The 13740-nt window shown below is 38.5% G+C and overlaps 1 protein-coding gene across 1 annotated transcript in view; it reads left to right on the top strand.

Moving 5' to 3' along the window:
- CHAT (choline O-acetyltransferase) overlaps positions 1-10506 on the top strand; it is a 32606-nt gene extending 22100 nt beyond the window's left edge. Inside the window, exons 12-15 of the mRNA XM_074875672.1 lie at positions 1132-1273; positions 4325-4387; positions 8433-8570; positions 10237-10506. Of these exons, the coding sequence (XP_074731773.1) occupies positions 1132-1273; positions 4325-4387; positions 8433-8570; positions 10237-10506 (613 nt within the window). The remainder of the gene's footprint in view (positions 1-1131; positions 1274-4324; positions 4388-8432; positions 8571-10236) is intronic.
- The last annotated feature ends 3234 nt before the right edge of the window (positions 10507-13740 follow it).

Below are 13740 nucleotides of genomic sequence, written 5' to 3'. Positions count from 1 at the left end.
AAACACTGCCTTGCCGCTGCGGGTAGCTTGGGAGGAATCGTGGCAGTAGCCCATAGCTCACCACATACACATCCCTTGCTCCGCAGGATGAAAAGCATTCACAGGGACAAATACTACAGCAGCATATCAGATCAGAGTTCCTACACATCATAGTAACTACTGCTGCTTCCTTCTTCACAGACAACCCAAGATTTGATAATATCCTCTAACTTCCATGGTATTATCAAAGTTAGAAGCTTGTTTGTACATTGCCAGAACAGCTAATGCTCCAGGGTAGAGATCAGTTGCATGGTTTCCTGCAGAACAGTCTATTACACGAATAATTCTTTATTACGTCAAATTAAATCCTGAAGTGGTCTTTACCTAGTCAAAACCAGAGATGCCTAACACATTTTGCGTACTCTATTAACATCTGTTAAATGTGGATTTTGCATATTCCATTAACCAAACTCCAACAATGACCTGGTCCAAGATTTTCATCTGGATCCCAGCTGTGATATAAATCCCATGCATGCAATAAAAACCTTAGGGGACAGTCATGTTCTGAGACCCCTGCTTCAACTGGAAGGCACAGTAGGTCTCCTGAAGCAAGGAACAGTCGCTATATGCCTGGACCCAAATTAAACAATAGTCTTCATACTCTGTTCTGTTTGCTATGTGGGTTTTTATTCTGGCTCACAGTCTCAAATAGTACCCTTTTCCCCTTTTAGTTTTCTATTTTTCATTCACACACAGAGTGCATTTTTTCTTGTTTTAAATAAAACATATTTCAAGCCCATAAGTAAATGATTAATTACACAATTATTTTATGATGCAGTACAAATAAAACATTCCTTGAGATCTTTCAGTAAATTTTACTTTTACTAGCCTTGTTTTTATACAGCAAGTCATTTTTTACTGGCAATGCATAACTAAAATGTACACAGCTGTATGCAGCTCCTCATATTACAAAGGAGTGAGCATCCATCTTTTTTAAGTTTCTTATAGAATTCTATCAACATTAAGACGAATACTATGCAAAAAAATAAAATCATGTCTGTAACAATAAAACGTACCAAGCCCATATTTCTTTTAGTCTTTATGACTCCTTGAAAATAATTATTCCTTGTTTTTCTTCCTTCATTCTCTCAGACGCCACAGGAGACTTGTCCCTACCTATGAAAGTGCTTCTATACGCCGATTTGATGAGGGCAGAGTCGACAATATTAGGTCTGCTACCTCGGAAGCATTTGCTTTTGTAAAAGCAATGACTGATGACAAGACAGCTCTATCGGTATGTTGGTCTGGCTCCCTCTGCCTTCTTTGGCAAAACACTAACGCATTCATGATCCCAAAACTCTCACTTTTTAACTATTAACTAAGAACATAAAGGCATAGGGCAGGGTAGCAAGCCTTTCAGGATTTTGTTTTTTGTGCAAACCAACTATTAAGCTAAATATAAATATTTTCTCATTTTTATTTAAGCTTCCAAAAGATTCAGAAGTGCCTAAACATGACCTTATAAGAAACAAAACATCTGATTTTAGACTTAGCACCGTCTTCTGAATGATCTATCATCAGATCCAAATTCAGCTCCCCGAAGAGATCTAGGCTGAACATGCAAAGTTCAGGATCATTATACTGTTACACCAGGGAAACTGCCTGGCAGGTCCCCTGCAGTAGATAGCTCTGCTGCAGACTGCAATGTGTGAAGTGATATAATTCACATGCTTTGATTTCCTTGATAAGGTGGATATGTTCTGGCTGATCCTTTTTATTTTAAAGGTATGTTTCTACCAAATAGAGTTAGTTTTATAGGATCCTCAAGGGAGCTGAACATTCATAATGAAAAATCTCCATCAAGCTAATAAAAGAACTCTCCAAACTGTCCTGACATCATCTTGCAAAAAGAAAAATTAAATTGCTTTTCTTTGAGACACCACCATCTGTTTGCCAGAAGCATGAGTACTGTACATAGTAGATGGGGATGAAAAGAGGTACAGCTGAGAGAGCTGAGACGATAGCTGCACAAACAGCTTTGTGCACTGTCCCGTGCACTGTCCCTGGAGAGCCTCCCTCAACGTCTCTCTGTGTGCTGCTTCCACCCACTGCACTTCGCTGCTGTACAGGGAATTTCCAGGTGGCTGTTTAGATGCAAAACGCTGCCACAATATAGATTATTTTGCACAGTAAGCCCACTCCAGAATCTAGTATAGCATTGCTAGAAGTATTGCTGGGCTGTAGATTGAGTGTAATTAATTAATGAAAATTAATTTTAAAAAATTAATGAAATATTGTAAACCAAGCTCTAATGTCCCAGAGGATGAGGAAAATTTGCCCAGAGAAGTGCTCTGTTCCTTCACTGCTTCTTCAGCCTCCTTAAAGTTACCATGTCCAGAACTTAGCTCATGATGAACAAGACTCAAATGAGTTCCGTGTTAAAATGATAACTCAGAGGAAACCTGAAGTAATTCCCTGTGCTGAAGACAACATGGTTCTTAATTGTATTTCATCAGAAGCTGCTGTCATCTGTGCACACCTTCCTCTCTACACTTGGGCACTCAGCATACCCCCAGCCCTACCACACATTGCTGCAGGTTGACTGTACCCCTATGAGGAGCCAGCCTGCTCCTAGCCAGATCCTTCTTGTTCCCTCCAACAATCTCTTCCTACCTTCCTTATTCCAACACTTACTGACTTCAGCAGCTCTTCCAAAGCTTCAGCATTTCTCACCACTTTACCACCTAAATCTGAGATTGTGCCCACCTTTCACAGCATCCTAAACTGTACTGCTTCACATAAGCAAGCAGAATAATGCCATGCATGTCTAGAGTGAGGTCAGTCTCAGCCCCCAAATCTTTATATTGCATGCCTTGGCAGTACTGAATAGGGAGAATAATGGTTTCACTCCCCCTGAAAAACCTAAAAGCATAATGCAAACCAATCCACCAATAGTTTTCCTGGATTTTTGTCCACTGAGAGATGCAAAGAACATTTAAACTGATCTGTGATTGTTCTTTCGCACAAAGTTCTAGAAACCTTTGTTTTAATGTGAACATCTTTATCTTTCAGTTCAAAACTATATATAGTATTATCACAGAATCATTAGAAACAAAATTCACTTAACACAACCCTATTTCAAGGGAATTCCTTTAGACCTACAGATTGCCTCTGGATGTGAAGGTGTTAATTCTATTTTTTTGACAAATAGATGCATCACTTGGTTTAAGGAGACTTGAACTCCCCAAAATATTGTTTGTTAATAGCTATTAATCCAAATCAAATTTAAAACAATTTTCTATCTGATGCTAATAAAAATAATCTTCAAACGATAGCATGAACAGTCACCAAAGATTGATCGAGTCAGATTGATTCTCTAGCAGGAGAAATATCTCATGCATTTGACAGTTGCTGTTAAAGAAGCAGCAACTGACACTGCAGAGATTGCTTGAATAGCTGTAAATTAATCAGACTTAAAGACTGCATTTGGTAATTTAATCTGTATAAGGGAACTAAGGCCTAGCTCTAAACCCTATGAAAAAAAAAACAAACAACAGACTCTACTTTGAAGGTCCCTGATGGTGGCCTTGAATTGCTTCTAAAATGAATTCTTTGTTCAAAAGATCATTCATCGTCCATAGGAGCTGAAGGTTCCCTGTTTATCTGGAGACCAGTCATTTCTGGCTGTTTCAGGGTCTCCCAAAGTTGCAGTGTTGGACTTGATGTACAGCATGGCAGCACTTCTTAGGATCGTTCCCTTAATATAAAAGGCTGCCATTTGACAGGAGTCAAAATTTACTAGCTTGTTATCTGAAATGCAAGGCATCTGAGGAGGGTAGAGCAGCCTTGGAAAATTCTAGATGCCCATAGATTCACATGGGGGAGTAGTTTTTTGACTGTCAAGTAAAATATCAGTAATGGCTTTCATTAACATCCCTGTCATTGTCTAGATAAACCATTCTGGAGAAGATATACTGCCTGGCTGTTTTGAAAACACTGAATTACACTAGGCAATTATTTTCCCTACTTCAAATGGAGAAATTCAATTAGTAATAATCTACACCTCCAAAACTCATGGAAGGAATCCACAAAAGGGACTTCAAGTCCTTCCTTCACTTCAGACCAACCACCACTACTAAACCTGTTCAACCCTTGCACAACCAGGCACCACTGCTGATCAGGACATTGAATCTCTATGGCTTTTCATTTATAAAGAGTAGTTACACCTGAGCCAGAGGCAAAGGACATTTGGAGTGCTTGTTGTTTGGCTGCTGGATAATTGATAGAAGATGCTATTTCTTTGAGAGTTTATTCAATAACAGATATATTTTGATTCCCCCAACAGGATTCTGAGAAGATGCAGAGATTTAAGGATGCGATTGCAGCTCAGACTAATTACACTATTCTGGTAAGTAAAACACTGCTTTCTCTGAATAAGGACTAGTTAGTTTTTTCAAGAAAAATACAAAGATACAATCATTAACTATTTAAGCACCAGAAAACATAGGCATCTCTAAATAGGAAAGTACCTTTTATGTCACACAAAAATTTCTAGTGACCCAAACACCCTCCAAATATCCATATTCAACTAACCTCAACTTAAAAATTAGTTCCTGGAAATCAAGATAATAAAATTCTGCATTAGATATCAGTGGCAAGACCGTCGTTCTTGGGCATTAGGTCTCTTATCTAGAACTGTCACGGAACATGACACTGTATTCAACATATTCACAGGGAATGTGCATCTGTGAAAAATTTATTATTTATCTCTGTGTCATTATTAGGAGTCCCAGCCACAAATCAGGATTCCACTAAGCTTGGTGGTATACAAATTAACAATTCAAAAAGAGCTTGCAATCAAAATTTAATAAAGGGATTTTTTAATAAATATTGAAAGGTTTGCAAGGGAGAACAGTAGCCAGATGAAATAAGCCTTTATTCTGTGTGCTCTGTGATCAACGTGAAATGTTAGCCATGAAGATAGCCAAGAAAAGTGGCAATGGGGTATTCTAATGGGGTATGGCAAGTGGGCAGCTGATCACCTTATCAGGATGAGAAGTAAGCAAGGCTTAAAAGCAACCAGCTTAACTGCTGTGTAACATGCATGAGAAATAAAACTCCAACTGCAAAATCCAGATCCCCCAAATTTACAGGTATTTAGACCCATAAGCTATAACGTTACAGATAAGCTCGAGACAGTTGTAACACATGAGGAACACCACCACCTCCCCACCCCCCCCACACCCCCCAAACTAATCATTTATGCATTTTCTTGTTTCCTTGCCCCAGAGAAGAGAGGTCCCTATCTGGGACCTGATCCTCAGAGGAGCTGGTATTCCAGTGTATTCTGGTGTTCCAAAGTGCCATTTCTAATAAAGGTCATTAACAATGATAGAATTATTATAGTAAGTTCTCTTTTAGAGACCTGAATGCAGTGTCTAATAAAAGCAAGAGATGCCCTCCAGTGAAGAAATCAGTTTAGTATCAAATACAATTTATTTTCTGTTGACTAAAAATGAGACAATTCAGCCTGGGTAACACTCTACATTCCACTGTGCCAAGACAAAGCACAGACTTACTCTATAAACAACTTAAGTCAAAGTACTCATGAAATTGATAAATGTTAATAACCAGCTATGTTAAGTGAATTTGCTACCTATGGTTTTGCCTCAGACCATTGCCTAACAAACCCACATTGATGATTACTGTTTAAATATTCCTAATATTAAAGAAATCATTCATTTCCAGAGGTGGTTTCAAAGGTATACTCAGAGCACTGGAGAAGTGTCGCTTTCAGGCAGGATTTGTTCCTAAGACTGTGAAACAAAAGAAACAGGGAAGAAAAACACTTCTGTGTTTCAAGCCTTGTGCTGAGAACCCACTTCTTAGAAGCTGAGACTCCACATCGTCTGTAAAGCAGAGGCAAGACTTATTTCAGGGCAACTGTCTCACCTGAACCATCTCAAGGTTAACTTCACAATGAACACAACATACTGTAGGTCTACTAGGTCACAACCAATGGAATTTCTGTACAACATCTCTTTAAAAAAAAAAAAAAGATTTCCATAAAAAGCCCCTCTGAGTCATTTCAGTTCCAGAAACCGTTATAAAATTCAGCCTCCAGTGTAGCTCATGGGAAAATATTAAGATCACAATTGAAAAATTAATTTATCTTTAAATTTAAAAAGGTCTCCAGGTATTTCTACTCACTAAGCTCCCCTCGCTTTCTCAGAATAACAGAATGTAATTGTTGTGCCTTTAAACTATGGGCAAGACTTACATGGTCTGACTAAACCGTGTGTAACAGACTGAAATGTAATAGCTCCTAAGAAAAACAAAGAAATCTACTTCATAAAACAAAAAGCAATTTAATGATTTTATTTCCCCTTGTTAGGGCTTACTAGTAGCATTGCTATCTTAAATGTGGAGCTCTAAAATTCAATTTGGCACAGTTTTTTCCTATGCGTTGACTCACAGTTTATTTCGTTAGCCCGTCTCGGCCTCTCTTCAGACATGACATTGATCTATGTTGCAAAAATGTCATTGCTAACAGCCTTATAAATCTTGTGTGATAGCAAAATATTTCCTTTGATTATCAAGTCAGTTCCCCTCTATGGGAAAAATAACATAAATACTACCCTGATGTATGCTACTTTTTTGCAAGCATCCTTGCTCTGTCTGGGCTGATGAACAAATAGCCCCTTTACCCATGGGTGCCTACTCCTTAATAAACCAAACAAGATTACACACTCCCAGCCCCCCCGCTTCAGGCACTTATTAGTGGTTAAAAGGATTCTTCTCTTAAGAGAAAAAGCAAACGTGCTTTTTTTTTTTTTTTTTTTTCATTTCTCCCCTTAAGAGGAAAACCAAGCTTGTGCTCTTTTTAAAACCCTGCCTTCTCTCAGGTTGCTTGTTTCCCTCATTATAAGGGGCCTGTGCCACAGGGATATCAGTTCTGCTCTCAGTGTAGCTCAGTGTCCCTTGTTCAACACTCCCTTCCTGTATGACTTCAGCCTGCGACCGGGGTTGAGCTACAGCTCAGTCCTCATGATCAATGCTCTTCACCGGCCAGAATAAACTTAGACTGAAGGATTTTAAATGCACTTTTTAATCTGAGGCAATTCCTGCCTGGTTGGAACAAATTTTGATTTGGTTTCCTAAAGAAACAAAACTCTGTAACTATCCTGTCTGCCCATCTCCCGCTACTGACTTTTGATCCTGTTAGCTATCTTCAATCACATTTGCTATCAGGGCAAAGATCTTAACGCTAATAAATTCCTTAAGTCTATAGCATTAGGTAGCTGGATAGAGCAGAGAGACCCAAGCACAGCAAGCTGATGGCAGACTTACTGCAGGCTCGGCAGTAGTTCTTGTGAGCTGGCTAGCTGGCCACCAGCGTGCCCCTGCTGCTAACGTTCAGCCACTGCACACGCTGCCCATCGCCTCGCCTGTAACCATGAGACAGGAGAGGAAATTGGGGACACTTGGGAGCAGGGTTTAGGGGCATGCACAGCTGGTTCTGCACCGGGAATGATGGTGAGCAGAGACACGGGTGAGCAGCATGGCAAGTAGAACTGCTCTAGGTCTCTCGCTTGTCAAGCACATTATTCTTCTTTGTTAAACCCTGTTTAATTTGATTCTAGACTCACAGTACCTGGACTATGGTACAATCCAACTATGCTGTCCTACACTTACTGTTTTCAATTACATCATTAGAGTGAGGGTTAAAGTAATGACTGCCCCCGAGATAATCCAGCTCTGCAATTAAACCAGCACAGGGAGTGGTGGAAGGAATTGGGATATCTGGGCAGTGAATTAAATTGAGAAGGCATCTGTGTCCCTAACCGCAGTCTTCTCAAGTGGTGGGGGAGGCTAGTAGATCTGTGATAGACCACTGGCAAATCTCTGTTATTCTGTGATCACTGTTACATCTGTTGCAGACATCTACCAGATCTCTGGATCTAAATTCTGTGGACTGACACATGCTTTACCTGCCAGAGTGTGATGCAGGCAGCAAGGCAATGAAAGATTCATTTGTTCCAATCTGGAGGTGTTTTGGAGCCTCCTATCTTGAAATATAATCCAAGTCATGCACAGGAAATTCCAAAACACACTTAGAGATTTCTGGTGTCCCATATGCTCCCCTCAGCAGCTTTGGAAGTCCATGAAATTCAGCTCTGAGAGATGATGAACACCCAGAACACCAGACAACACCAGTACATATTACATCTCAAGACCATCTCCTTCCTAACTTTTATATCTTCAGAGCATCATATGAATTTCTAGTTACTGACCATCAGCAAAGTACATACTCAGGAATACTATCTGAATGTTAGAGGCATTACATCACTCAAACCAAGTTCATCAATTCTGACCAGAAAACAAGGCAGTAACAGCCAAGAAAATGTCTCTATAGTCAGTTAAATGCTGGTGTCTTATCATGTTGTACACAGGCTATTACTGGAATGGCAATAGACAATCATCTGCTAGGGCTCAGAGAGGTGGCACGGGAACACTTGAAGGAACTGCCAGAGATATTTACAGATGAGACGTATTTGACAAGCAATCGATTCATCCTCTCGACCAGCCAGGTGAGTTTCTCCTGTTCACTGGTGTTGCTAATCAAAGGCCAATTCAGTTGTGCTCTGCCAGACCTTGTAGCTCACAGTGAGAATGATGTTAAAAAAAAAAAAAAGCAAAAAAAAAGCTGGTACCATGAAGAACCATCAAGAAACCTGCAAAATTCTCCATATTTTTAATCCAGTTTTGGTTCATTCCGCAAAATCAGCACAGTAAATGCTGACTGAAGTTATCACTTTCCTTGCAACACCCCAAAGCCCTCCCCGGAAATTCTGGAAATGCATGCAAAAAAACTCAGTAAAATTCACATGAGGGCTTAGTGTTTCCTCACTTTCCAAACTACCTATCTTTCCATTCCCTTTATTCTCCTCCTTACCCTAAGGTGACAGCTCTAGTGGGAATTCTTTACTCCAGATGTACAGCCACAGGCCAGGCAGGCTGCCACTCTGAGAAACAAAGGCCAAAGGCCATGAGGAAATTTTACTCTTAAAAGTATCTGAGTTTGAAATCTTCAAGAGCCTTCAGCTGTTCAGAGTAAGACTACAACCTGTGCAGGCATGCATCTTGGATTTATAGACATTTTAGACATTTATGGATTTACAGTTATTTGCAACTATACTAAGATACTCTAAAGAGTCAACGCTTCCTACATTTAATGTTCTGAATAAGGAAACATCTTTATAGCATACAGCCTAAAAATTAAACGTTTCATTGCATGTAGTAGCAGTCCTAATGAAAGAAGACATCTACGTAGGAATTCATTTACTGAAACACTAACCCAACTGCACAGATTAGAACTATGCAGCAAAAGACCCTTATAATATCATGCTACAGCATAAAACCTTAATAAGTAATTCGATCTTGTCATAATGTCTGTAGGCTTTCAGACACGAGTGAATGCAACCAACATACTACTACATAAATTCTCCAAGAAACTATCCATGAGCAAAGAGTGCTTCTGAATAGCTTTATGGCCTTCGGCTGTTGCACAGCAAATTTATCTGACAATTCTATGGCTCTATTAGCAGGACTAATGGCTTGTTCTACACCATTAAAAAGCCAAATGTCATTTGTGGAGGCCCATGTACACAAAGTCTGAAACATATACATCTCTAACACATCTTTTCTTTCCCGCAGGAGAAAGTGTTTCACTCCTGTGTTATGCCATGATTAAACTGAGGTGTAATAGAAAGATAGCACCTAGATGCATTAAAATACATTTTTATACAGCGTCACAACTATAAACGATTATTAGAAATGGCCAATACTACTTTCTATAATTGATTACAGTCTTCACATTACAAGTTTAACACAACCTTAAGAAATTAAAAACCTTAGAGAAGCTTTATGTATCAGAATTAAAATTCCCTATCTATCAGTAACAAAGCTTACAGCTGTTAAAGATCTATATAAAGTGAGCAAAGGAATGCATTATATCCACTTCAAATGATACCAGTTTTCAAATGGTGGCAAACAGAGCCACCAAACTCTGTACTGAGATCAGTTTTTACCTTCCAAGTGTCAGCTCGAGGTCTGAACTTCTGAAGGAAGTGATATTCTACAAGGGGAATTCACCACATTTCCAACATTTGTTTATCTTTTTCCTCATTCCAAACCAGCTGATTTCAGGTGCCCTGATTAATCAGAGATCACTCCTTACTTTCTCCCTGCAACCAGGTTCCAACCACTATGGAAATGTTCTGCTGCTATGGGCCTGTGGTGGCTAATGGTTATGGGGCATGTTATAACCCTCAGCCAGAGCATATATTATTCTGCATCTCAAGCTTTAAAGACTGTAAAGAAACCTCCTCAGATGCGTTTGCAAAAGCTGTGGAAGAAAGCCTCCTAGAAATGAGAGATCTGTGCAGCAAATGCAATTCTACTATGGCAAAGTCACTTGCTAAACACGGAGCAGCCACACAGCCACAGAGCGACTACAGACGCTAAGAGCTGTGGGAATTATTCTCCTGAATCCACCTTATGAAGAAACAATGACATAGTTGTTCAAAGGCAAAATAGTACTAGTAATATACTCATGTAGAACAAAAATGTCATTTGTTTTACATTGTTGTCAACATTCAAACCCCTGTACGTACTAAATCTACCATTGCTTGCTTGAGAGTCAGCAAAAAAGGTTTGGTCTCGCTGGCTGAAATGAAGTAGGAAGTAATACGAGTATGTGTCGTACTACCATTTCTAACCATAATTAACTTATGCCATTTTATCACCTGAAAAATTTAGTAAGTTTCTATATGACATGAATTAAATACTAAAGCACACCAATTAATTAATATTCCCTGCAAGTAGTTCTAAAATATTCACATCTATTCCTGCAAGATTTGCATGTAAAGAAAAAAAAAAGAAATTTCCTATATTGGAAAAGTTCAGAATAATGTTATAAATAATAGGCTGATGCCATCTTGACAATTTGCATGAAGAGTATTTAATACCACCATGCTATTTACTATATGAGAAAAACAGATCATTTTTAAGAGTAGCCGCTGTGTATTTTCACAAACAGAGTTTAGGAAGATTACACTAGTGTTTGCAAGTTCCCCCAATTCAAAAATGCTGCAGAAATAATTTAGCCTTTATTCTGGTTTGCACTGGCCTCAAGCACAGTCCCATTTTGAAAGCAGCATATTGGAGATAAGATCCATCACAGAGAACTGGGAGAATTTTGTCTGTAATGAATTAATTATTTCTATCAGTGAGGAAAATCCAGTCTGACAGAGAGGCAAAGCATAAGTGCAATTCAATCCTACTTAAGACCTTTTTTGTTTGCACAAGAATGAGTTTAGTCACTGTGACTAGCAGCAGAGTGTATGCAACCATACACAATCAAAGAGCAATAAATAACTAGAATGAAGAGGCAAACTTGCAATATAAGGAAGTCTCCAAGCTAGAGCTATAAATACCAGTTTAAGAGTACTGGTACTCATATCAGCTTTGCATCATCCCACTTGGGAGGGATTTATATTTTATATTTTTTAATAGTAGATGTAAGGCTTCATATTTTGCAATCTACAGTAAATTCAATCAGGAAAATAATATAGTATCTGGTAATTCCCATATTCTGTGAATGTTATCCTGAGGGTTTTCCATTATCTCTTTCATTCCCTACAGATCCTTCCAAGCACTAATATTTTCAGTTACTTTCTCTCAAGCTGAAATATGTTGCCTTGCTTAGAGGTGTTCAGTCATCATTGTTAGAATACAACTCACCCACTGACTAAAGACACTCCCTTACTAACTCCAGCGCAGGTCCCTTGCTAGGCAAGCTGGAGCACGCTCAGAAGCCTGGCCAGGGACTGCTTATTTGCCTGTGGAGAAGTCAAGATGTTTCTTCTTCCTTTGTAGACTGAACAATCACATACTCACACTCTCAAGCCTAAAAGCAGGAGAACAGATTTATTACAGTAAACTAGAGTGCAGATATGTTTCTGTCTAAGAACTCTAGATACGGATTCAGTAGATTATGTATGTCCATTCTTATTTTACTGTCTCTTTGGAGTTGCATACATGCAATTAAGCACTCTGCTGGATAAAGGCTATCCACAACCCCATATATGAAAGCACAGTGGGCCTGATAATCAGTTGGAACAAGTCAGCTATGTTGGAGCAAATCAACTATGATGATTTACAGTGATTGAGAGCTGGGCTCATTTTTTTAAAGTTAATGCATTCATTTAAAAATATCTATGTTTTGTTACTCCATGAGCTGTGGTTCAAACCAAAGATGAAATCTATTTTTAGATTATGTAAATAATATTATGGCATAAAAGCTGCCCCAAAGTTAAAATGTAAAATAAAAAAAAAAAAAATCAAGAAAACTGTTTGTCAAACCAAATATTCACCTAATGAATATACTGTTCAAAATATGACTTTAAATTGTTCCTCTACTATAATTATGAAAATTATTTTGAAACATTCCCGGTAATTTTGCTTTTTCTGTCTCATGTCACCGCAAAGGCATTCTGCATTTTTAACATAAATGTGGCACTACAATCTCAAGATTTTTTCATAGAATTGTATGTTTAAAATTATAACCAGATTTTAAGAGTATAAAAGTGCTGTGAATAGTTATTTATTTATTAATGTGCTTCTAATGAAATGTATAATTTGATTTTGTATTCCTAGTTCCACAGGTACTGATATTTAATTGCAAATATTACCTGTGTTTTCATTTTAGTTTTTTGGCTGGAATTTTAACAGTAGCTCAGAAACTGTACTCAACACACAGTCACTGAGAATTCAAGCAGAAACTACAACCACACCTGAAATTTTAAACCAATTTATCCTTAAGAGCCCCTTACTTGTCTACAGCTGCCATAACAGGTGTTTTGGATTCTCCAATACTTGAAAATACTGGTGGTGGAAAAGACTGACACCATTATTTTTACTTGAGGAAAAAACCAGTGACCACCCATACTTCTGATTTATTTAGCTAACCATTCCATACTTGTATCTTAGATACTTACTGATCTGGTTTTAGGATTCGGCCTGAATACCTGAAACGAGCAGCTCCAGTGAACTCAGTCCCTCCGGAGGAAGGCATTTGCATACATGCTTACCTTAGTTATTACCCACGCTAAAAGTAGTATCTGCAAAGTACCTCACTTTGTTCAAGAAATTTCAGCCTCAGTTCAGGTATGTTCAAACCGGTGTTCCTGATTAAATTACAGATGGGTAAAATTCATGGCATAGGGCATTACAAACTTCTCAGTTTGCCAGCAGGAGCTTCATAAGGGGCTGTGCTTCTTCTCAATTAACAGAATCCACTACACCTATGTGGTATGATCTCATGCTGCAGCCACATCTATTAAGGATTTCAGGAAATAGGTAGTTTTCTTTGGTTCTTATTTAAAATTATTTGTATTATACAAATGAAGTTCTCTTCTGAAGTTTAAAAATACACAGTCTGTGTACATGCACTTATGGAAATCAAATGTGAACCTTTTAACATGTTTCCAGCCAGAAAACTATGGAACAGATTGTTCATTATAAAAAGGGAGAAAATCTTGATTGACAAACTAAGTGTAATTACATTAACGTAAGAAGTGGCAATGATTTAATGAGACCTCTTGGTGGGACCTGGGACATAGAAACCCCCTGCAAGAGAATTTTAAGAAGGTAATTGTTTCACTCTCTCTGTGGGTGTACACCCACATACTTGCAGTA

This window comes from Strix uralensis, chromosome 7 (genome assembly GCF_047716275.1).
Source record: "Strix uralensis isolate ZFMK-TIS-50842 chromosome 7, bStrUra1, whole genome shotgun sequence".
Taxonomy (NCBI): domain Eukaryota; kingdom Metazoa; phylum Chordata; class Aves; order Strigiformes; family Strigidae; genus Strix; species Strix uralensis.
This window is presented reverse-complemented; position numbering and strand designations above follow the sequence as displayed.